General features: G+C 46.6%; 1 protein-coding gene across 1 annotated transcript in view; it reads right to left on the reverse strand.

Moving 5' to 3' along the window:
* The window catches only part of LOC135509585 (ATP-binding cassette sub-family C member 8-like), a 144,069-nt gene that overhangs the window by 55,556 nt on the left and 64,065 nt on the right, over positions 1-24,448 (reverse strand). The window contains exons 10-18 of the mRNA XM_064930362.1: positions 23,588-23,726; positions 21,786-21,912; positions 21,723-21,754; positions 12,158-12,198; positions 11,666-11,811; positions 4,598-4,709; positions 4,140-4,253; positions 3,927-3,999; positions 3,632-3,737 (exon numbers count right to left, since the gene is read on the reverse strand). Of these exons, the coding sequence (XP_064786434.1) occupies positions 3,632-3,737; positions 3,927-3,999; positions 4,140-4,253; positions 4,598-4,709; positions 11,666-11,811; positions 12,158-12,198; positions 21,723-21,754; positions 21,786-21,912; positions 23,588-23,726 (890 nt within the window). The remainder of the gene's footprint in view (positions 1-3,631; positions 3,738-3,926; positions 4,000-4,139; positions 4,254-4,597; positions 4,710-11,665; positions 11,812-12,157; positions 12,199-21,722; positions 21,755-21,785; positions 21,913-23,587; positions 23,727-24,448) is intronic.

The following is a 24,448-nucleotide window of genomic DNA, read 5'->3' on the forward strand; positions in this document are numbered from 1 at the left end:
CACCACCGGAGGAGAAGAGGTATTCGGAGTGGACTTCTAATCCAACTCAGGAGACGCGCACACCATCCAACGCTTCCGAGTACATTACTCCCTAATGTTCAGTCTCTGGATAATAACGTAGCTCAGCTCATTGCTGTGTTAAGCTCTGATGTCTCTCCTTCCAGAGAGACATCAGGGATTGTAACATACTCTGTTTCACAGAAACATGGCTCTCTAGGAATATACTGTCTTTGTCCATTCAGCCAGCTGGGTTCTCAGTATATCGCGCAGACAGGAATAAAGAACTCTCTGGGAAAAAGAAAGGTGAGGATGTATGTTTCATGACTAACCACTCATGGTGTGATTGTGATAACATACAAACTCAAGTCCTTTTCTTCACCCAACCTAGAATACCAATAGAATTCTCTTTGGTTAAAGACACAGAAATGTATATTCCCCCTCAAGCCAATGCCACGACGGCCCTCAAAGAACTTCACTGGACTTTATGCAAACTGGATATCCACATATCCTGAGGCAACATTTATTGTAGCTGGGGATTTTAACAAAGCAAATTTGAGGAAAATGCTACCCAAGTTCTACCAACACATTGACTGTAGTACCCACGCTACTAAAACACTCGACCACTGCTACTCCAACTTCCGGGAAGCCTGCAAGGCCCTCACCCGCCCTCCCTTCGGCAAATCTGATCACGACTCTGTTTTGATCCTCCCTTCCCATGGGCAGAAACTCAAACAGGAAGTATCCGTGCTAAGGACTATGCAATTGGAATCCACACTTCAAGATTGTTTTGATCATGCAGACTGGGAAAGGTTCCCGGGTAGCCTTCGAGAATAACATCTGATGAATACACGGATACGATGACTGAGTTTATAAAGAAGCATATAGGAGATGTTGTATCCACTGTGACTATTAAAATCTACCCTAACCAAAAACCGTGGATAGAAGGCAGAGTTCGTGCAAAACTGAAACCACAAACCACCGCATTTAACCATGGCAAGGTGACTGGGAATATAGCAGAAATACAAACAGTGTAGGTATTCCCTCCGTAAGGCAATCAAACTGGCAAAATGTCAGTAGAGAGACAAAGTGGTGTCACAATTCAACGGCTCAGACACGAGGTATATCGCATGGTCTACAGACAATCACAAGCAACAAAGGGGAAACCAGTCACGTCGCGGACACAGACGTCTTGCTTCCGGACAAGCTAAAAACTTTTTTCGACCACTTTGAGGATAACAGTGCCACCGACGCGGCCCGCTACCAAGGACTGTGGGCTCTCCTTCTCTGTGGCCGACGTGAGTCAGACATTAAAACGTGTTAATCCTCGCAAGGCTGCCGACTCAGACGGCATCCCTAGCCGCATCCTCAGAGCACGCGCAGACAAGCTGGCTGGATTGTTTACGGGCATATTTAATCTCTTCCTATCCCAGTCTGCTGTCCCAACATGCTTCAAGATATCCACCATTGTTCCTGTACCCAAGAAAGCAAAGGTAATTGAACTAAATGACTATCGCCCCGAAGCACTCACTTCTGTCATCATGGAGTGCTTTGAGAGGCTAGATATGGATCATATCACCTCTACCTTACGTGACACCCTAGACCCACTTCAATTTGCTTACCACCCCAATAGATCCACAGACGATGCAGTCGCCTTCGCACTGCCTTATCCCATCTGGACAAGAGGAATACCTATGTAAGAATGCTGTTCATTGACTATAGCTCAGCATTCAACATCATAGTACCCTCCAAGCTCCTCATTAAGCTCGGGGCCCTGGGGCTGAACCCAACCCTATGCAACTGGGTCCTGGACTTCCTGACGGGTCGCCCCCAGGTAGGTGAAGATAGGAAACAACACCTCCACTTCGCTGATCCTCAACACAGGGGCCCCACAAGGGTGCGTGCTCAGCCCCCTCCTGTACTCCCTGTTCACCCATGAATGCGTGACCATGCACGCCTCCAACTCAATCATCAAGTTTGTAGATGACACAACAGTAGTAGGCCTGATTACCAACAATGACGAGACAGCCTACAGGGTGGAGTTGAGGGCCCTGGGAGTGTGGTGCCAGGAAAATAACCTCTCACTCAATGTCGACAAAACAAAGGAGCTGATTGTGAACTTCTCGAAAAACAGCAGAGGGAGCATGCCCATATCCATATCGACTGGACCGCAGTGGAGCAGGTGGAAAGCTTCAACTTCCTTGGCATACACATCACTGGCGATCTGAAAGGGCTCTCCAGAGGGTGGTGCGGTCTTCAAAACATATTACCGGGGGGGGGGGAACTACGTGCCCTCCAGGACACCTATAGCACCCAATGTCACAGGACAACAATCACCCAAGCCACTGTTTGTCCACCCCGCTATCATCCAGAAGGCGAGGTCAGTACAGGTGCATCAGGTGCATGGGACCGAGAGACTGAAAAACAGCTTCTTTCTCAAGGCCATCAGACTGTAAATAGCCATCACTAGGTGGCTTCCACCCAGTTACGTAACCCTGCACCTTATAGGCTGCTGCCCTATATACATAGCCTTGAAATCACTGCCCACTTTAATAATGGAACACTAGTCACTTTAATAATGTTTACATATTTTTGCTTTACTCATCTCATATGTATATACTGTATTCTATTCTACCACATTTTAGTCTATGCCAATCCAACCTTGCTCATCCTAATATTGATATATTCCTTAATTCCATTCTGTTACTTTTAGGTTGTGTGTTTTGTTGTGAATTGTTAGTAATTACTGCACTGTTGAAGCTAGAAACACAAGTATTTAACTACGCAATAACATCTGCTCAACATGTGTATTTGATTTGAACATGAAATGTATTTTTTTATTTCGAAACAACAAAATACCTCAATATACCTGTATCTTATGTAAATACAATATTTAGCTAAATTATTTTGTATTTTAGTTTGATACGTTGGTCTTCAGAGTATCTCAGTCAGGCTTGTGGGACCACATACAAATGACTGAGCAAGCATCACTCCATAAATTCCTGACTCACACATATCCCTACTCCTTGGGTGAGCAACACAGATCGAGAGAGAGAGCGTAGTTTCCATGACTTACTTCAATTTCTCTTAAAGCTACACCGCATTTGACATGAGGACAATTTGTGACAAAAGCTCTTTAAGCGGTCAGTAAATCAGCGAAATCCTATTAGTTGGATGACTTGGAGGAGGGAGAAGTAGTAGAGTCAGGCAGTGGTATATTGATGTTAATTAAATGGCCCTGAGAGCTGCAGTATTTATCTCCCCATCCCAAACACATAAAACAAACACATTCTCTTCCCCAGACAGACTCATTACAAGAGAATCGGTGCTGTAGAGCATTTTATATAGCTGAGAGAGGTAAACAGCCAGTCTTCTGTTGACTGCAGCTATCTGGCTCTCTGTGGAGTCAACACACCTTTCACCTCTAATCTTTGACCTTTAGAATGTACATCATCCAAGCTCATCACACAAACCTATACTGTAGTTCAATAGTCCTTTTCTTTGATTTGGATGAGAAAGATGCTTGAGAAACGGTTTAGTATGTTCATCCTACTAGTACATAGTTGTCTGTCTGTCAGTCCGTCCATCTATCTGTGACGTCTGCGGTGTGAGTAGTAATTTCATTCAGCCTTACCTGTTCCAGGTGACAGTCCCAGAGACTCTCTGCATCTCTCCCAGAGCAGCCAGCAGCAGGGACGACTTCCCACAACCCACCTGGCCCACGATCATAGTCAGCTGACCTGAGAGAGACACACACACAGAGAAGACATGAGTGGAAAATAGAGTGATTAGAGAGAAAGATAGATAGAGAGAGATGGAGGGACAGGAGGAAGGAGTAGTAGTGGTTCCTCGAGTGGTTCCTCTAGTGGTTCCTCTGATAGCGTATGAATACCATGGTATTTAACCTTCCTCCAGGATCAGAGCCTTACCGAAGGGAACCTTGATGTCTACGTTAGACAGGGTGGGAGGTCCGTCTGTCCAGGTGAAATATCCGCTGGTTATCTGGAGATTTAAAAAAATGAGAGAAAAAACATTACACTCCGATCAAATCAAATGTCAAACACTGAATGTCAAGCAGTCAGACCAGGATGAGACTGAACAACAGATTGAACGTCTATCTAGTCCTGCTACCTCCCACTCACCCTGAAGCAGAGATCTTGGTCCCTCTCCTGGGGGGGCGGGTCGCCTCCCTTCTGGCTGTAGTTATTCCAGCAGTCTTCCCTGGGGGGCCTCTTCCTGTTCACCACCTTCAGGGGCTGGGAGGGGCGCAGGGAGGGAACAGGCCATGGCTTAGGCTTTTTAAAGGACAACTATGGACACCACAGAGAGTAGTGGTGGAGGTGGTGGGTGGTGAGTGTAAGTGAGGTGGAGGAAGGAGGATAGAACATACAGAGTGAAGAGAAACAGTTAATAATTAATTGAAGTGCACTCTGCCTGTGAGTGAGTGGTTGAGTGTGTAAGAATTGCCGGGGGCAGGAAAGTCTCTTTGTGGGAGCGCTGTGTACTTGCGTGTGTGTATGTGTGTTTGTGTATGCATTTGTGTGTGTGTGTGTGTGGATACGTTGGAATGTGTTCATGTGTGTGTGTGGTCCCGACTCACCACAGCCTGGTACTTGCTGTTGTGGTTGCTGGGGCCAGCGGGCATGGTAGCGTTGGGCTCCTGCTCGTCTCCAATCTCATCACTACTGAAGAACTCACTCAGCTTCTGGGCACTGAAGAGAGGACAGGGGATGCCACAGATCCATTTCACATTTTCACATTCCAGAGTGGGTTACATTGAAGATGGGATAGGGAACAACACATTTAAAATCCACAGGTAACTATCCTGGTAGAATCACCTGATCAAAGAATGTTAAAAATGGAGAAGTGAAAAGGTTTCATTTCCTAAAGCAAGTCTCCAGACTATCTGAATGAATCAAGTAAAGAGCTATTACGTTTTTTTATGTTCCTTCAGCTACCCGCTTCAGTACATCTGGAATAAACTAAGCCATAATGATTAGTATAAGCTTGGAATACAATACAGGCCCTGCTGTACATCTACCAGTAAATGAGGTTCAGTCAGCTGTGACATACTCCTACACTCCAGGCTATTCAACGAGCCACACACCGCATCATTCATTTGGAGAGTTCTTATTGGACCATACAATTTTGTGGAATATGACTCAGTAAGCTGAAGCTGAGGCTTGGGGTCTTTGCCAATTTTCCGGGCCTTCTTTTCACACCGCTGATATACAGGTCCTGGATGGCAGGGAGCTCGGCCCCAGCGATGTACTGGCTTGTCTGCACAACACTCTGTAGCACCATGTGAGATACAGCATCACATCCAACCTGTTGTCACCATAGAGATGAATAACGATAGGATGTCTATGGCTGTGACTCAGTGCAAGTCATTGCGTGTCATTGAGTAAGGAACTAGCGGTTCCTTACTAGCGGATAGCAATTTCTCCGTCACTGGTTCGACAGCATTAGGATACACGTACAGCCTCCATTTACCAGAGATCAGCTCGACCCCATTGATTTTCTCGAGACTTCCATTCATCCTCTCAGGATGCAAAGCAAACCCCCGACTCAATCCCCCCACTCTGTATGATGCCTCTCCTTGACAAGACAACACTATACATGATGTAGAGCCCTACTACTTCGACTAGGCCAAGATACCATATCTAAAACACTTACATGTAGATGATGGTAAACACATGTGAAAGCAGTGGCTAGAATGACAAGATGGGTGATTGCTTCCCGGTGAACACAAGACGTTGAAAGATAACTATATATGCATTTTCAATGTCTTTTTGCTCATAGGGTTGTGTGAATGACAGTACAGCACTCTGCATCGTTCATATTGTAAATAATAATTTGTTGTTAACTGACTTTCCTAGATAAAGGTTCAAATTAAAAAATTAAACACGCCTACTCTCGGTACAGAGCGGAATACAGCATGTACTGTATACATTCAGAAAGTATTCAAACCCCCCATATTTTGTTACGTTATAGCCTTATTCTAAAATGGATTAAATAAAAAAATCCTCAATCTACCCACAAAATCCCGTAATGACAAAGCGAAAACTGTTTTTTAGAAATTATAGCAAATTTCGAAAAAATACAAAACAGAAATAACATATTTACATAAGTATTCAGACCCTTTGCTATGAGACTCGAAATTGAGCTCAGGTGCATCCTGTTTCCATTGATCATCCTTGAGATGTTTCTACAACGTGATTGGAGTCCACCTGTGGTACATTCAATTGATTGGACATGACTTGGAAAGGGACACACCTGTCTATATAAGGTCCCACAGTTGACAGTGCATGTCAGAGCAAAAACCAAACCACGAGGTCGAAAGAATTGCCCATAGAGCTCTGAGACAGGATTGTGTCGTGGCACAGATCTGGGGAAGGCTACCAAAACATTTCTGCAGCATTGAAGGTCCCCAAGAAAGCAGTGGCCTCCATCATTATTCAATGGAATAAGTTTGGAACCACCAAGTGTCTTCCTAGAGCTGGTCACCAGGCCAAACTGAGAAATCGGGGGAGAAGGGCCTTGGTCAGGGAGGTGACCAAGAACCTGATGGTCACTCTGACTGAGCTCCAGAGTTCCTCTGTGGAGATGGGAGAACCTTCCAGACGGACAACCATCTCTGCAGCACTCCACCAACCAGGCCTTTATGGTAGAGTGGGCAGACGGAAGTCACTCCCCAGTAAAAGGCACATGACAGCCCGTTTGGAGTTTGCCAAAAGGCACCTAAAGGACTCAGACCATGAGAAACAAGATTCTCTGGTCTGATGAAACCAAGATTAAATTCTTTGGCCTGGATGCCAACCGTCACGTCTGGAGGAAACCTGGCACCATCCCTATTGTGAAGCATGGTGGTGGCTGCATCATGCTGTGGGGATGTTTTTCAGCTGCAGGGACTGGGAGAGTAGTCAGGCTCGAGGGAAAGATGAACGGAGCAAAGTACAGGACCTCAGACTGGGGCAAAGGTTCACGTCCAACAGGACAACGACCCTAAGCACACATTCAAGACCACGCAGGAGCGGCTTCGGAACAAGTCTCCGAATGTCCTTGAGTGGCCCAGCCAGAGCCTAGACTTGACCCGATTGAACATCTCTGGAGAGACGCTCCCCATCCAACCTGACAGAGCTTGAGAGCATCTGCATAGAAGAATGGGAGAACCTCCCCAAATACAGGTGTGCCAGCTTGTAGCGTCATACCAAAGAAGACTTGAGGCTGTAATCGCTGCCAAAGGTGAATCAACAAAGTACTGAGTAAAGGACCCAAATACTTATGTAAATGTGATATTTCATTTTCTTTAAATATATATACACACACACACACACACACACACACACACACACACAATTTTATAACAAATGATTCTTGCTTTGTAAAAAAAAAACTATTTTTGCTTTGTCATTATGGGGTGGTGTGTAGATTAGAAGAAGGCTGTAACTGTCACGCCTTGGTCTTAGTATTTTGTGTTTTTAGTTAATTAGTTGGTCAGGCCAGGGTGTGACATGGGTTTATGTTATTGTGTTGTCGTATTGTTTTTTTTGTAGGCTTTGGGATTGTGGTTGATTAGGGGTGTGTTTAGTTTAGGTTTGGCTGCCTGAGGCGGTTCTCAATCAGAGTCAGGTGATTCTTGTTGTCTCTGATGGGGAACCGTATTTAGGTAGCCTGGGTTTCACTGTGTATTTCGTGGGTGATTGTTCCTGTCTCTGTGTAGTGTTCACCAGATAGGCTGTAATAGGTTTCACGTTCCGTTTGTCGTTTTTTTTGTATTTATAAGTTATTTCATGTACCGCGATTCATTCATTAAAAAACATGAGTAACCAACACGCTGCATTTCGGTCCGGCTCTCTTTCGACAAACGAAGAACGTCGTTACACAATCACCCACCACACACGGACCGAGCAGCGTGTTAACAGGCAGGAGCCACAGGAGAGGCAACAGAAGCAGCTTCAGTGGGAGAGGCTGCACCACTTGGAGAATTGGACATGGGAGGAAGAACTGGACGGAAAAGGACCCTGGGCTCAGCCTGGTGAATATCGCCGCCCCAAGGAGGAACTAGAGGCGGCTAAAGCGGAGAGGCGCTGGTATGAGGAGGCAGCACGGCGACGTGGATGGAAGCCCGGGAATCAGCCCCCAAAATTTCTTGGGGGGGGGGCTTTCAGGGAGTATGGCTATGCCAGGTAGGAGACCTGCGCAAACTCCCTGTGCTTACCGGGGGGCTAGAGAGACCGGGCAGGCACCGTGTTATGCAGTGGTGCGCACGGTGTCCCCAGTGCGGGTGCATAGCCCGGTGCGGTATATTTCAGCTCCGTGTATCGGCCGGGCTAGATTGAGCGTCGAGCCAAATGCCATGAAGCCGGCTCTACGCATCTGGTCCCCAGTGCGTCTCCTTGGGCCGGCTTACATGGCACCAGCCTTGCGCTCGGTGTCTCCGGTTCGCCTACATAGCCCAGTGCGGGCTATTCCACCTCGCCGCACTGGCAGGGCGACCGAGAGTATTCAACCGGGTAAGGTTGGGCAGGCTCGGTGCTCAAGAGCTCCAGTGCGCCTGCATGGTCCGGTCTATCCAGTACCACCTCCACACCCCAGCCCTCCGGTAGCAGCTCCCCGCACCAGGCTTCATGTGCGTGTCTTCGGCCCAATACCACCAGTGCCAGCACCACACATCAGGCCTACAGTGCGCCTCGCCTCTCCTGCGCTGTCGGAGCCTTTCTTCTCTCCTGCGCTGTCGGAGTCTCCCGCCTGTTCAGCGCTTCTAGAGCCTTCCTCCTCTACAGCGCTGCTGGAGTCTCCTGTCTGTTCAGCGCTATCAGAGCCTTTCTCCTCTCCAGCGCTGCCGGAGCCTCCTGCCTGTTCGGAGCAGCCTGAGCTGCCAGTCTGCATGGAGCAGCCAGAGCTGCCAGTCTGCATGGAGCAGCCAGAGCTGCCAGTCTGCATGGAGCAGCTAGAGCTGCCAGTCTGCATGGAGCAGCTAGAGCTGCCAGTCTGCATGGAGCTGCCAGTCTGCAAGGAGCTGCCAGTCTGCATGGAGCTGCCAGTCTGCAAGGAGCTGCCAGTCTGCAAGGAGCTGCCAGTCTGCAAGGAGCTGCCAGTCTGCATGGAGCAGCCAGAGCTGCCAGTCTGCATGGAGCAGCTAGAGCTGCCAGTCTGCATGGAGCAGCCAGTCTGCAAGGAGCTGCCAGTCTGCAAGGAGCTGCCAGTCTGCATGAAGTTGCCAGTCTGCATGGAGCTGCCAGTCTGCATGGAGCTGCCAGTCTGCAAGGAGCTGCCAGTCTGCAAGGAGCTGCCAAAGCTGTTAGTCTGCATGGAACAGTCAGACCTGTCAGTCTGCAAGAAGCCGCCAGCGCTGTCAATCTGCATGGAGCAGCCAGAGCCGCCAGTCAGCATGGAGCAGCCAGAGCCGTCAGTCAGCATAAAGCAGCCAGAGCCGTCAGTCTGCCAGGATACGCCAGTCAACCAGACTCTTCCAGATCCGCCAGTCAGCCAGACTCTTCCAGATCTGCCAGTCAGCCAGTCTCTTCCAGATCTGCCAGTCAGCCAGACTCTTCCAGATCTGCCAGTCACCCAGACTCTTCCAGATCTGCCAGTCAGCCAGACTCTTCCAGATCTGCCAGTCAGCCAGACTCTTCCAGATCTGCCAGTCAGCCAGACTCTTCCAGATCCGCCAGTCAGCCAGGATCTGCCAGAACTGCCAGCCAGCCAGGATCTGCCAGATTCAACTGCCTGGCTGGGCTTCCTCTCAGTGCTGGGCTTCCTCTCAGTGCTGGGCTTCCTCTGTTCCAAGCTGCCCCTCTGTCCCGAGCTGCCCCTCTGTCCCGAGCTGCCCCTCTGTCTCGAGCTACCCCTCAGTCCAGTGGGGTTCTGGGTGAGGACTACTAGGCCATGGTCGGCGGCGAGGGTGGATTATCCCAGGACGCGTAGGGGAGGAACTATGACATTAATGGAGTGGGGTCCACGTCCCGAGCCGGAACCGCCACCATGGACAGACGCCCACCCAGACCCTCCCTATGGTTTTGAGGTGCGTCCGGGAGTCCACACCTTAGGGGGGGGGGGGTTCTGTCACGCCTTGGTCTTAGTATTTTGTGTTTTTAGTTAATTAGTTGGTCAGGCCAGGGTGTGACATGGGTTTATGTTATTGTGTTGTCGTATTGTTTTTTTTTGTAGGCACTGGGATTGTGGTTGATTAGGGGTGTGTTTAGTTTAGGTTTGGCTGCCTGAGGCGGTTCTCAATCAGAGTCAGGTGATTCTTGTTGTCTCTGATGGGGAACCGTATTTAGGTAGCCTGGGTTTCACTGTGTATTTTGTGGGTGATTGTTCCTGTCTCTGTGAGGTGTTCACCAGATAGGCTGTAATAGGTTTCACGCTCCGTTTTTTTTTTTGTATTTATAAGTTATTTCATGTACCGCGATTCATTCATTAAAAAACATGAGTAACCAACACGCTGCATTTCGGTCCGACTCTCTCTCGACAAACGAAGAACGCCGTTACAGTAACGTAACATTCCGAATGCACTATATATGTTTATGATGTTCGAATCAGTCGTTATGCTGTTATGTATGATAGGATGGGTAATGGTCTGTGAGGAATAGGGTAGAAGGGTGACGGGTAGCTTTATGACAACACAATTACAGCAGTCAATCAAATTGTCAATTTAGAAGAAGTCAATGTTACTGACAGAAATGGACAGGTGTTTCAGTGATTGACTTCAATTTAGCTTCACCTCAATTACACTTTATTTTGGTAAATCTGACATGAATTCAGCTTAACATTAACGTAAAACTGTCATTTATACAATAATTTTGGGTATTCTCAACAGTAAAATACTGTGAAATGTTTTACTGCAGAATACTGTAAATGATGGTGCATTGTGGGAAAATTGTGTGGGCATGGATATAATTGCTGTATTTCGAATGGTACACTGTAAATACTTTCCTTTAACAGTACATTACTGTAAAGAAAGCGCTTTATTTTGAATGTATGGTAACATACTATAGTTTTTTTATAGTAACTTACAGGTAACTAGCTGCCAGTAAGTTACCGTAAAAACAAGTTACATTTCTTACAGTGTATTGTAATTCCATCCCACAGAATACAGTACCCTACTGTATTTTTGAAGCACCTAAAACCTTTTGACCACTAGTGGGTGCATGGCATTGTTGTTTCTGTCTCATTAAACATATTTTGAGGCATGCCTTGTAAGAGGCTATATTTGTTGCATCCGTTAGTGAGAGTGCTGTACCAATTTAGTAGTGCCCAATCAATTCAAAATGTATAGGGGACAAATTGGAGAAACAGCAAGTCTTCAACTTTCAATGGTTTAACATTTTGCCATTTTCTTTTGGTCTGTTTTGCCGTGTAGTCACTGCCAGTTTGGAAACATTTGTGTAAACACATTACCTAGTAAGCATCCTGCTTGCACCTGTAATTACAGTAAAATACAAACCCCTCCCCTCAATGAATGTCATTCATTATGTTTACAGTAGCATTAAATTTTTTACAGTATAATACAGTCAATTCTATGGTATTGTACTGTGTGTCATTACACAGTTCTTGCTTTGAGACTGTACTTAAAATTACAGTAGGTGTACTGCAATGTGAAACACAGTAACTTACCTACCACTAGCTGCCTGTAAGTGTGTGTCCATGATACACAGCTCACCTGACCAGGGCCTTGACTGTGGATCGCACCACGCTGGAGAGCAGGAAAAGAGGAGTGACCAGGATGTGAAACAGGGATAAGGACGCGAAGGCCACAGCAGGTGACAGGTCAGCCTCCTCAGAGATGTGCACATGGACCACAAACGTCTACAGGAAGATGGCGGGAGGATAGAAAAATATTAATATTACTCCAGTAACCAGCAAAGATACTGTGAGTGAGGTCTGAATCCTGACTCAATATGCAAGTGAGCAACTCAAACTTTGACAAATCTTGCATTAACGTCAATGGGCGCTGTGTGTGCTATTGTCTGACCTGTGCTCGCATCCAATACAGGATTTGGCCCTGAATTAATAAATATCCTTCAGAAAGACTGACTAATTTAAAAACTTTTGCGGTGAACTTGAGCATTTCCACTTTAGGGCTAAACAATGAGAGATAGATATTTGGAGACTCTCTGCCACCTAGGCATTTATGAGTGGAATTAATACTCACAGTCAGGACAGCAGCGATAGGGATGGCTGCATTCATGAATACTGAGAAAGAGGAGACACAGACAACACAGACAACATTAGATACATGACAATGTGGTTCAGATACTGTACAGACAGTTTGTTCCAGAGAGTGAGAATACTTAAGACGCAGTGTCTCTCCAGGAACTCAGTGTGGCTTGAAGCGATTGTTTTCTAGGAATGAGCTAGATCATCAGCCCCGAGGAAGGCAATGCTTTTATAGTTCTGTGTTTTTTTATTCAGCATCCCTCAAAACTTGAGACATCTGTGGCTTTGTGTTGTGTGACAAAACTGCACATTTTAGAGTGGCCTTTAATTGTCCCCAGCGCAAGGTGCACCAGTGTAATTATCATGCTGTTTAATCAGATTCTTGATATGCCACACCTGTCAGGTGGATGGATTATATGTGAGAATGCTGTTCATCGACTACAGCTCGGCATTCAACACCATAGTACCCTCCAAGCTCGTCATCAAGCTCGAGACCCTGGGTCTCGACCCCGCCCTGTGCAACTGGGTACTGGACTTCCTGACGGGCCGCCCCCAGGTGGTGAGGGTAGGTAACAACATCTCCTCCCCGCTGATCCTCAACACTGGGGCCCCACAAGGGTGCGTTCTGAGCCCTCTCCTGTACTCCCTGTTCACCCACGACTGCGTGGCCACGCACGCCTCCAACTCAATCATCAAGTTTGCGGACGACACAACAGTGGTAGGCTTGATTACCAACAACGACGAGACGGCCTACAGGGAGGAGGTGAGGGCCCTCGGAGTGTGGTGTCAGGAAAATAACCTCACACTCAACGTCAACAAAACTAAGGAGATGATTGTGGACTTCAGGAAACAGCAGAGGGAACACCCCCCTATTCACATCGATGGAACAGTAGTGGAGAGAGTAGCAAGTTTTAAGTTCCTCGGCATACACATCACAGACAAACTGAATTGGTCCACTCACACAGACAGCATCGTGAAGAAGGCGCAGCAGCGCCTCTTCAACCTCAGGAGGCTGAAGAAATTCGGCTTGTCACCAAAAGCACTCACAAACTGTCAGGATTTGGCCAGGGTTGTTCCGGTTTTTGGTCACTAGATGCCCCCATTGTGCTTTTTGACCTTTTGCTTTCCCTTGATCCCCATTATTATTTGCACCTGTGCCTCGTTTCCCCTGATTGTATTTAAACCCTTAGTTTCCCTCAGTTCTTTGCTCTGTGTTTGTATGTTAGCACCCAGCCCTAGTATTCTGTGTACTCTTGTTGATCCCGGTGGGAATTCGCTTTTTGTTCTTGTTTATTTATTTTTGGAATTCTGTTTTTTTGTTCTTGTTTATTTATTTTTCTTGAGTATTACTTTTTCCTGAAGGCTTTTGATGCTTTCCTATCCACCTTGTGGAGTTGGTTAAGTGACTGTTTCTCACTCCGGAGACCCGGGATCGTAACCGGGTCCTGACAGAAACACAGAGCCAAAAATGAACCCAGAGGCAGCCAGTTCCCAGGACCTTGTTGCCATGCTGTCCCACCACCAGGAGACTGTCCAACGCCACGAAGCAAGAGGCCTTAATGGCTAGACATTCTCATCTTCTGTCGGAGATGCTGACTTCCATAAAGCAGATATCTGATCGACTTACCCCGGCAACAGTTCCCGTCCCAGTACCTCAGATTCACGTACCCATGGCAGTTAACCCCCTGGCTGAACCTCGTCTTCCACCTCCCCAACGGTTCTCAGGTGATCCAAGTGCTTGTAAAGGGTTTCTCACCCAATGTTCTCTCTCCTTCGAGCTGCAACCCTCATCTTTTCCCACCGACCGGTCTAAGATCGCATATATCATCACCCTGCTGTCAGAAAAAGCCCTGGCCTGGGCTACTGCTGTGTGGGATGCCCATAGTTCCTGCTGTGCCAGCTACTCTGCCTTTGCTGAGGAATTCAAACGAGTGTTTCAAGGCCCAAGCAGTGGTCCTGACTCAGCCAAACAGCTCCTGACTCTCCACCAAGGTCGGCGCAGCGTGACGGACTATGCCATCCAGTTCCACACGGTGGCAGCAGCGAATGGCTGGAACAACGAGGCGCTCACGGTGTGCTTTCTGAAAGGCCTTTCTGACACTATCCAAGATGAACTGGCCACTCGGGAACCACCGGACAATCTCGAGTCCCTGATCAAGTTGGCCTCACGCATTGACCAGCGTCTGAGAGAGAGAGAACTCAACCGTAGACCTCTAGCCCCTATCAGTCCCAGCTCCGAGTCCCCACCTTTATCCTCGCTGGCTCCACCGGAACCCATGCAGATTGGACGCATCTCCCAGGCTGAGAGAGACCGCCGGATGAGGGAGCGACGCTGTCTATATTGCGGCAAACCGGGCCATTTCCGTTCCACGTGTCCCGGGCTCCAGGGAAACGCTCTGTCCCGTACAGACCGGGAGGAACTGTAACGGGAAACATAACCTCCTCCCATCCGTCCAACTCCCGTCTGCTCATTCCAGTCACCCTTTGCTGGGACAACCACAAGCTTCACCTTCAAGCCTTGGTAGACTCTGGAGCCGCAGGTAACTTCATGGATGGTGTCTGGGCGAAGGAGAATGGCGTTCCCTCTGAACCTCTAAGTGACCCCATGAGGGTCACTACATTGGATGGAAGCCCTTTGGGATCTGGACTTGTCACTCATGTCACTACCTCCTTGCGACTTTCAGTTTCACAACACCAGGAATTGATGAACTTTCATTTGATCTCCTGTTCCGAGTTCCCTCTCGTCCTTGGATATCCCTGGCTTCACAGCCATAACCCTCACATCGACTGGTCTGTGGGCACTATCAAGCAGTGGGGTCCTACGTGCCAAGCTACTTGTATTTTCCCGAATTCCCCGAGTTCTACTCCCGAGTCTTTAGAATCCATCGACCTGACCCGAGTTCTCGAGTGTTACCATGACCTCAAACTGGTGTTTAGCAAACAGAGGGCCACCATGCTACCACCCCATAGACCTTATGATTGCCCCATCGACCTGTTTCCGGGCACTTGCCCCCCAGGGGTCGGATCTTTTCCCTATCTCCACCCGAACGAGCTGCTATGGATACCTACATCAAGGACGCTCTGGAAGCAGGCCTCATGCGTCCATCCACCTCCCCGGCGGGTGCAGGGTTTTTCTTTGTGGCCAAGAAAGACGGTGGATTACGTCCCTGCATCGATAACCGGGGCCTCAATGCCATAACCGTCCGTAACCGTTACCCGCTACCCCTTATGGCCACAGCCTTCGAGCTGCTCCAGGAAGCAGTTGTTTTCACTAAGCTTGACCTGCAGAACGCATACCATCTTGTGCGGATCAGACCTGGTGACGAGTGGAAGACCGCTTTCAACACGCATACTGGTCACTATGAATACTTGGTGATGCCCTTCGGCCTGACCAACGCCCCAGCGGTGTTCCAAGCACTCATAAACGATGTGCTTAGGGATATGCTTAACATATTTGTTTTCGTTTACTTGGATGACATCCTCATCTTTTCGAGCTCCCTTCAAGAACACACAAAGCATGTCAGACAAGTACTCAAACGCCTCCTAGACAGCCATCTGTACGTTAAGCCGGAAAAATGTGAATTCCATTCATCCCGAGTACAATTCCTGGGATTTGTAGTGGAACCCGGTCGAGTCCAAATGGACCCCAGGAAGGTAGGGGCGGTAGCGGATTGGCCCACTCCCAAATCCATTAAGGAAGTTCAGCGTTTCCTGGGCTTCACAAACTTTTACCGCAAGTTCATCAAGAACTTCAGCTTGGTGGCAGCCCCTCTCTCAGCTTTAACCAAGGGTGGCAATGCAAGGTTTTTGTGGGGAAGAGAAGCTGAGACGGCCTTCCAAGGACTCAAGCAGCGCGTCCTCTCTGCTCCCATCCTGATACTACCGACTACGGATGAACCGTTTGTGGTGGAGGTAGACGCATCAGAGGTTGGTGTTGGAGCTGTCCTGTCTCAGAGGGGTGAAGACAAGAAGCTTCATCCGTGCGCTTTCTTCTCACACCGGCTTACCCCGGCTGAGAGGAACTACGATGTGGGGGATCGTGAACTCCTAGCGGTTAAGATGGCATTGAAGGAATGGAGACACTGGCTCGAGGGGGCTTCTCACCCGTTTCAAGTGCTTACGGACCACAAAAATCTGGAGTATATCCAGCAGGCGAAGTGGTTGAACTCTAGACAAGCTAGATGGTCTCTCTTCTTCAGTCGATTCCAGTTTATCCTCACCTATCGGCCCGGGTCGAAGAATCTCAAACCGGATGCCCTGTCCCGAGTCTACGCTCCTGCCATTCGAGATGACACGGACATGCCTGTCCTTCCTGCTGCTAAGATCGTTGCTCCGATCTCGTGGCAAGTTGAGGATACCGTGAGACGAGCTCAAGCTATCGAACCGGACCCGAAAGGAGGTCCTGCCAATCGGTTGTTTGTCCCCAAGGCAGTGAGGACTCAGGTCCTTCTGTGGGGCACTCCTCTCGCCTCACCTGTCACCCGGGCGTAGGTCGCACCTTGGAGTTCATCCAGCGTAAGTTCTGGTGGCCTACCATAAGAGAAGACGTTGCCACTTTCGTCAATGCCTGCCCCGTGTGCTGCCAGGGCAAATCTTCTCACCTCCGCCCTCAAGGACTCCTTCACCCTTTACCTGTTCCCCACAGACCCTGGTCCCATATCTCATTGGACTTTATTACTGGCCTTCCTCCATCCCATGGCAATACTACTATCCTAGTCATAATCGACAGGTTTTCAAAGGCGGCCAGGTTCGTCCCTCTGACTAAGTTACCTTCTGCCAAGGAAACGGCTGAGTTGGTATTTAATCATGTGTTTCGAGTCTTCGGCATTCCTCAAGATATGGTTTCTGACAGAGGTCCCCAGTTCGCCTCAAGGTTTTGGAAGGCCTTCTGCCAACTCATGGGAGCTTCTGCCAGTCTATCTTCAGGGTACCATCCGGAGTCCAACGGCCAAACAGAGAGGATGAATCAAGAGCTGGAAACCACCCTCCGATGTATGACTCGTAACAACCCGTCCACATGGTCGTCCTTTATTGTTTGGGCCGAATACGCGCACAACACCTTGCGCTCCTCCTCCACTGGTATGTCCCCGCACGAGTGTCAGTTTGGCTATGCCCCTCCATTGTTCCCGGACCAGGAGGCAGAAGTCAGAGTGCCTTCAGCCTTGAAGTTCGTCAGACGCTGTCGGCTTATGTGGAGGAAGACCCATCTTAATCTTATGCGTTCCTCACAGAGGTACCAACAACAAGCCAACAGACGTCGCCGTCCCGGGCCTACCCTGCGCCCCGGCCAGAGAGTCTGGCTCTCCACAAGAGACTTACCACTACGGGTGGAGTCTCGCAAGCTGTCCCAAAGATACATCGGTCCCTTTAAGGTTGCCAGGAGAGTTAACCCTGTTTCTTATCGCCTACACTTACCCAGATCCCTTAAGATTAATCCCACGTTTCACATTTCCTTATTAAAACCTGTTGTTTTTTCTCCCCTTGTCCCGGCAGACAGACCTCCCCCTCCGCCTCGTGTCATTGGAGGCCAGCCGGCTTATACCGTCCATCGGATACTGGAATCCCGCCGGGTGCAGCGGTCCTGGCAGTATCTGGTGGACTGGGAAGGCTACGGTCCCGAGGAGCGCTCCTGGGTTCCTGCCAAAGACATACTGGACCCTGACCTCATTCGTCAGTTCAGGGCCCTCCACCCCGAGAGAGCTGGTAGGAACGTCAGGAGCCGTTCCTAGGGGGGGGATTCTGTCAGGATTTGGCCAGGGTTGTTCCGGTTTTTGGTCACTAGATGCCCCCATTGTGCTTTTTGACCTTTTCCTTTCCCTTGATCCCCATTATTATTTGCACCTGTGCCTCGTTTTACCCTTATTGTATTTAAACCCTTAGTTTCCCTCAGTTCTTTGCTCTGTGTTTGTATGTTAGCACCCAGCCCTAGTATTCTGTGTACTCTTGTTGATCCCGGTGGACGCTCTTGTGGAATTCTGTTTTTTGTTCTTGTTTATTTATTTTTGAGTATCTTTTGAGGCTTTTTATGCTTTACCTACCACCTTGTGGATTTACCTTTTTGTCTTGGAGGATTACCTTGTGGATTACCTTGTTCTTGTGGAATTCCTTTTGAGGTTGTGGAGTTACATGTTTTCCTGAAGGACTTCACTTTTTACTTTATTAAATACACCGTCTCAAGTACTGCTGTGTCTGCCTCATCTTCTGGGTTCTGCTGACTATTCGTGGCTCAGTTGGTTAAGTGACTGTTTCTCACTCCGGAGACCCGGGTTCGTAACCGGGTCCTGACACAAACTTCTACAGATGCACAATCAAGAGCATCCTGGCGGGCTGTATCACCTGGCTGTATCACTGGAACCGTAAGGCCCTCCAGAGGGTAGTGAGGTCTGCACAAAGCATCACCGGGGGCAAACTACCTGCCCTCCAGGACACCTACACCACCCGATGTTACAGGAAGGCCATAAAGATCATCAAGGACATCAACCACCTGAGCCACTGCCTGTTCACCCCGCTATCATCCAGAAGGTGAGGTCAGTACAGGTGCATCAAAGCTGGGACCGAGAGACTGAAAAACAGCTTCTATCTCAAGGCCATCAGACTGTTAAACAGCCACCACTAACATTGAGTGGCTGCTGCCAACACACTGACACTGACTCAACTCCAGCCACTTTAATAATGGGAATTGATGGGAAATGATGTAAATATATCACTAGCCACTTTAAACAATGCTACCTTATATAATGTTACTTACCCTACATTATTCATCTCATATGCATACGTATATACTGTACTCTATATCACCGACTGCATCCTTATGTAATACATGTATCACTAGCCACTTTAACTATGCCACTTTGTTTACATACTCATCTCATATGTATCTACTGTATCTTGCCTATGCTGCTCTGTGCCATCACTCATTCATATATCCTTATGTACATATTCTTTATCCCCTTACACTGTGTATAAGACAGTAGTTTAGGAATTGTTAGTTAGATTACTTGTTGGTTATTACTGCATTGTCGGAACTAGAAGCACAAGCATTAACATCTGCTAACCATGTGTATGTGACAAATAGATTTGATTTATCTTGGCAAAGGAGAAATGCTCACTAATAGAGATGTAAAATGTGAGCACAACATTTTAGAGAAGCTTTTGGTGTATGGACAATTTCTGGGATCTTTTATTTCGCTCATGAAACATGGGACTTAGTATAAATGATTTCAGATATTTCTACTTTTTCCGATTTAGTGATAGCTACTACTAGTGATAGCTAGTAGTCTCCTGTTAGCTAGTGATAGCTAGTAGTCTCCTGTTAGCTAGTGATAGCTAGTAGTCTCCTGTTAGCTAGTGATAGCTAGTAGTCTCCTGTTAGCTAGTGATAGCTAGTAGTCTCCTGTTAACTAGTGATAGCTAGTAGTCTTGGAAATCCCAGACCTAGAGTGACAGCACTACGTCTGGGGAGGATTTCAGATTCTTTTGGACATTTGTTTGAAAACAAATTGTTTCAGGGAGGGTCCTCTTCAGACAGGCAACTCTCTCAAACAAAATCCAGAGTTCGGGTAGGGGGGCCAAGCATGAACAGTCTAACTCTTTCCATAGCCTGTAGGCAGACATCTCAGAACGTTGGGATTCAAAACCAAAGTTTGCAGGCAAAACCTTTGCCGTGGTTTTAGTGAAGGTAGCTGATGCAAACTATCAAAGGTAGACGATGCAAACTAGCAAAATGCAGATTTTTGTCAAATTTTTCACAAAAATTTGCTGATGGGGGAGACATTTGTTGGCATGTGGCCTGATTGATCCATTTATGCAGGGATTGGTTAAAATTGAGCCCTCCTTTTGTATTGCGGTGATCGTGCAGTTGAATGCAGTAATATTGCAGTGATTTTACTGTTTTGTGCGGTGATTGGATATATGCAGGGAATTGTTAATTTTGCAAAATAATTTGCAATTGCAGAATCTTAAATGTAAGACGAGATGTTCTTACATTTACATACTGTAGAAACACTGATGCAGAGCTGAGAGGGGTAACATTTTTGTGTCGGATATGGATGTGTAGAGAGAGGATATGGATGTGTAGAGGGAGGATAACCACTAGATATGGATGTGTAGAGGGAGGTAAAGTAACCTACTAGATATGGATGTAGAGGGAGGTAAGGTAACCTACTAGATATGGATGTGATAGAGGAGGTAAGGTAACCTACTAGATATGGATGTGTAGAGGGAGGTAAGGTAACCTACTAGATATGGATGTGTAGAGGGAGGTAAGGTAACCTACTAGATATGGATGTGTAGAGGAGGTAAGGTAACCTACTAGATATGGATGTGTAGAGGGAGGTAAAGTAACCTACTAGATATGGATGTGTAGAGGAGGTAAAGTAACCTACTAGGATGTGTAGAGGGAGGTGGATGATGTAGAGGGAGGTAAGGTAACCTGCTAGATATGGATGTGTAGAGGGAGGTAAAGTAACCTACTAGATATGGATGTGTAGAGGGAGGTAAGGTAACCTACTAGATATGGATGTGTAGAGGGAGGTAAAGTAACCTACTAGATATGGATGTGTAGAGGGAGGTAAAGTAACCTACTAGATATGGATGTGTAGGGAGGTAAAGTAACCTACTAGATATGGATGTGTAGAGGGGTAAGGTAACCTGCTAGATGTGGATGTGTAGAGGGAGGTAAAGTAACCTTGCCCTGGTGGATGTGTAGAGGGAGGTAAAGTAACCTACTAGATATGGATGTGTAGAGGGAGGTACCTACTAGATGTGGATGTGTAAAGTAACCTACTAGATATGGATGTGTAGAGGGAGGTAAGGTAACCTACTAGATGTGGATGTGTAGAGGGAGGTAAAGTAACCTACTAGATATGGATGTGTATAAAGTAACCCACTAGATGTGGATGTGTAGAGGGAGGTAAAGTAACCCACTAGATATGGATGTGTAGAGGAGGTAAAGTAACCTACTAGATATGGATGTGTAGAGCAGCTTTAACCGAGGTAAAGTAACCTTAGATATGGATGTGTAGAGGGAGGTAAACAACCTACTAGATATGGATGTGTAGAGGGAGGTAAAGTAACCTGCTAGATATGGATGTGTAGAGGGAGGTAAAGTAACCTACTAGATATGGATGTGTAATAAAGTAACCTACTAGATAATGTGTAGATAAAGTAACCTGCTAGATATGGATGTGCTGATTGGATGTGTAGAGGGAGGTAAAGTAACCCACTAGATATGGATGTGTAGAGGAGGTAAGGTAACCCACTAGATGTGGATGTGTAGAGGGAGGTAAAGTAACCCACTAGATATGGATGTGTAGAGGAGGTAAAGTAACCTACTAGATATGGATGTGTAGAGGGAGGTAAGGTAACCTACTAGATATGGATGTGTAGATGTAACCTACTAGATATGGATGTGTAGAGGGAAAGTAACCTACTAGATGTGGATTAACCCACTAGATTGGATGTGTAGAGGGAGGTAAGGTAACCCACTAGATATGGATGTGTAGAGGGAGGTAAAGTAACCTACTAGATATGGATGTGTAGAGGGAGGTAAAGTAACCTACTAGATATGGATGTGTAGAGGGAGTAAAGTAACCTACTAGATATGGATGTGTACAGACAAGTGCAGGCTGGTGAGCTCCTTGCCCCTGGTCTCCTCCACACTGTGACAGAAGATGTGTTCCCAGGCGTACAGCTTCAGCAGCTTGATGCCCCGCAGCAGCTCATTAGTCTTCTTTAACCGCTCACTGAATCCTTTAGGATGATACACACATCTGAATGACTGGATATTTCTCTACCAAAATACACGCAAACATCTGCATTGCTTGCTGTTTTCGTCTGGGTTTCTGTATAGGCACTTTGTGACATCTGCTAAATAAATGTGATTGATTGATTGATTGATTGAATGAATGACTGGAGTACTCGTGTACAGTATCATAACACAGACAAACAGAGTAGTCCTATACCATAGTACACACAAGTATGTCAGAACAATATGATTGCCATGAAAGATGCAGTATTTCATCTCAGACAATTAAGCCAGTGAGATACACACTGTATTATAGTAGCATGGTATTATAGAAATGAGCAGTGTATTTGGAGAGACAAAGCAGAAAGACAAAACTTTTTTCCCTTAACAATCCATTTGGTTATTATCAAGGTTATCCAAGGGTTCTGAGGGTGTGTGTGTGTGTGTGTGTGTACACTGTAAAAGGACCACATCATTTAGAAGCATCATGACATATTCTGTAATCTCTCCCACGAGGAAGATAAAATCAAAACATACCCAGACTGTTTGCCAAGATGTGAAAACGTGTTAAAACATCAACCTTATTACCGTGTAATTACATAGTAATACCCACGTAACTACTATGTTGTTACTACAGTTATTACTGTGTAGGTACAAAGTAATAGGAGCAACTTAATGTAAATACTGCCCATCTCTGGCCATGACTGTAAATCGCTTTGGATAAAAGTGTCAGCTAAATGGCATTTACAGTGCATTGGGAAAGTATTCAGACCACTTGACTTTTTCCATATTTTGCTACTTTACAGCCTTATTCTATAATGGATTAAATTGGTCCCACCCCCTTCATCAATCTACACATTATGACAAAGCTCATTTATAAAAATGTATAAAAATGTTTTATTTTTAAATATCACATTTACATAAGTATTCAGACCCTTTAATCAGTACTTTGTTGAAGCACCTTTGACAGTGATTACAGCATCAAGTTTTCTTGGGTATGACGCTATAGGCTTGGCACACCTGTATTTGGGAGTTTCTTCCATTATTCTCAGCAGATCCTGCCAAGCTCTGACAGGTTGGATGGGGACAAAGGCCCTTTCCCCGATTGCTCAGTTTGGCCAGGCGGCCAGCTCTAGGAAGAGTCTTGGTGGTTCCAGACTTCTTCCATTTAAGAATGATGGAGGCCACTGTGTTCTTGGGGACCTTCAATGCTGCAGACATTTTTTGGTAGCCTTCCCCAGATCTGTGCCTTGACACAATCCTGTCTCAGAGCTTTATGGGCAATTCCTTCGACCTCATGGCTTGGTTTTTGCTCATGCACTGTCAACTGTGGGACCTTATATAGACAGGTGTGTGCCTTTCCAAATCATCTCCAATCAATTGGATTTACCACAGGTGGACTCCAATCTAGTTGTAGAAACATTTCAAGGATGATAAATGGAAACAGGATGCACCTGGGCTCAATTTCGAGTCTCATAGCAAAGGATCTAAATACTTATGTACATAAGGTATTTCTGTTTTTATACATTTGAAAAATAGTTTACGCTTGATCATTTTGGGATATTGTGTGTAGATTGCTGAGGATTTTTAATTAATCCATTTTCGAACAAGGCTGTAATATAACAAAGATTGGGGAAAAAGTCAAGGGGTCTGAATACTTTCCTGGAGGCACTGTATCACTCACCAGGGTGCTCTTCTGTGCTTGGGACAGCTTGGTGGCCACAAAGTACTGGACAGGGGCCAGTACAGCAATGACTGTGGCCCCAATCAAAGCACTGATCCCCAGGAGGTAGTAGAGCAGAATAACCCCCACAATGATCTGGAGAATACAATGCAGAATGTTGTTTGGGCCATGTTCAACCTTGGGAAATGTTGAGATCAGGGAAAATATTAGATTGCACTTGCAAGTTAGTGAACTCTCTCTCTCTCTCACTCTCTCTCTATATATGCCATTAACTTCAGTGGGATAAGAGGGCAGCATTTTCAAACGTGCTGAGATGTTTGCATATTAGTAGTTTTCAACTCAATGCCCCTATTGAAGATACAGTGATATTGGTTGTGTTGCACTTCCTATGGCTTCCATTAGATGTCAACCGTCTTTAGAACATTGTTTGATGCTTCTACTATGAAGGGGGCTGAATGAGAGCGGAATGAGTCAGAGGTCTGCCAGCAGCCACGAGCTCAGTCACACGCATTCACATGAGAGGTAGCTCCCATTCCATTGCTTTTCTACAGACAATGGAATTCTCAGGTTGGAACATTATTGAACATTTATGATAAAAACATCCTAAGATTGATTCTATACATCATTTGATAAGTTTCTACGACCAGTAATATACATTTTTTGGAATTTTCCGCTGGAAGTTGCTCAGATTATTGCATAGTATGCTTTTTCCGTAAAGTTTTTTTGAAATCTGACACAGAGGTTGCATTAAGCGGAAGTTTATCTAAGTTCCATGCATAACAGTATTTTCATCATCATTTATAATGAAATATTTCGGTAAATTGATGTGGCTCTCTGCAAAATCACGGCATGTTTTG

The sequence above is a fragment of the Oncorhynchus masou genome, chromosome 22, assembly GCF_036934945.1.
Source record: "Oncorhynchus masou masou isolate Uvic2021 chromosome 22, UVic_Omas_1.1, whole genome shotgun sequence".
NCBI classification, from domain to species: domain Eukaryota; kingdom Metazoa; phylum Chordata; class Actinopteri; order Salmoniformes; family Salmonidae; genus Oncorhynchus; species Oncorhynchus masou.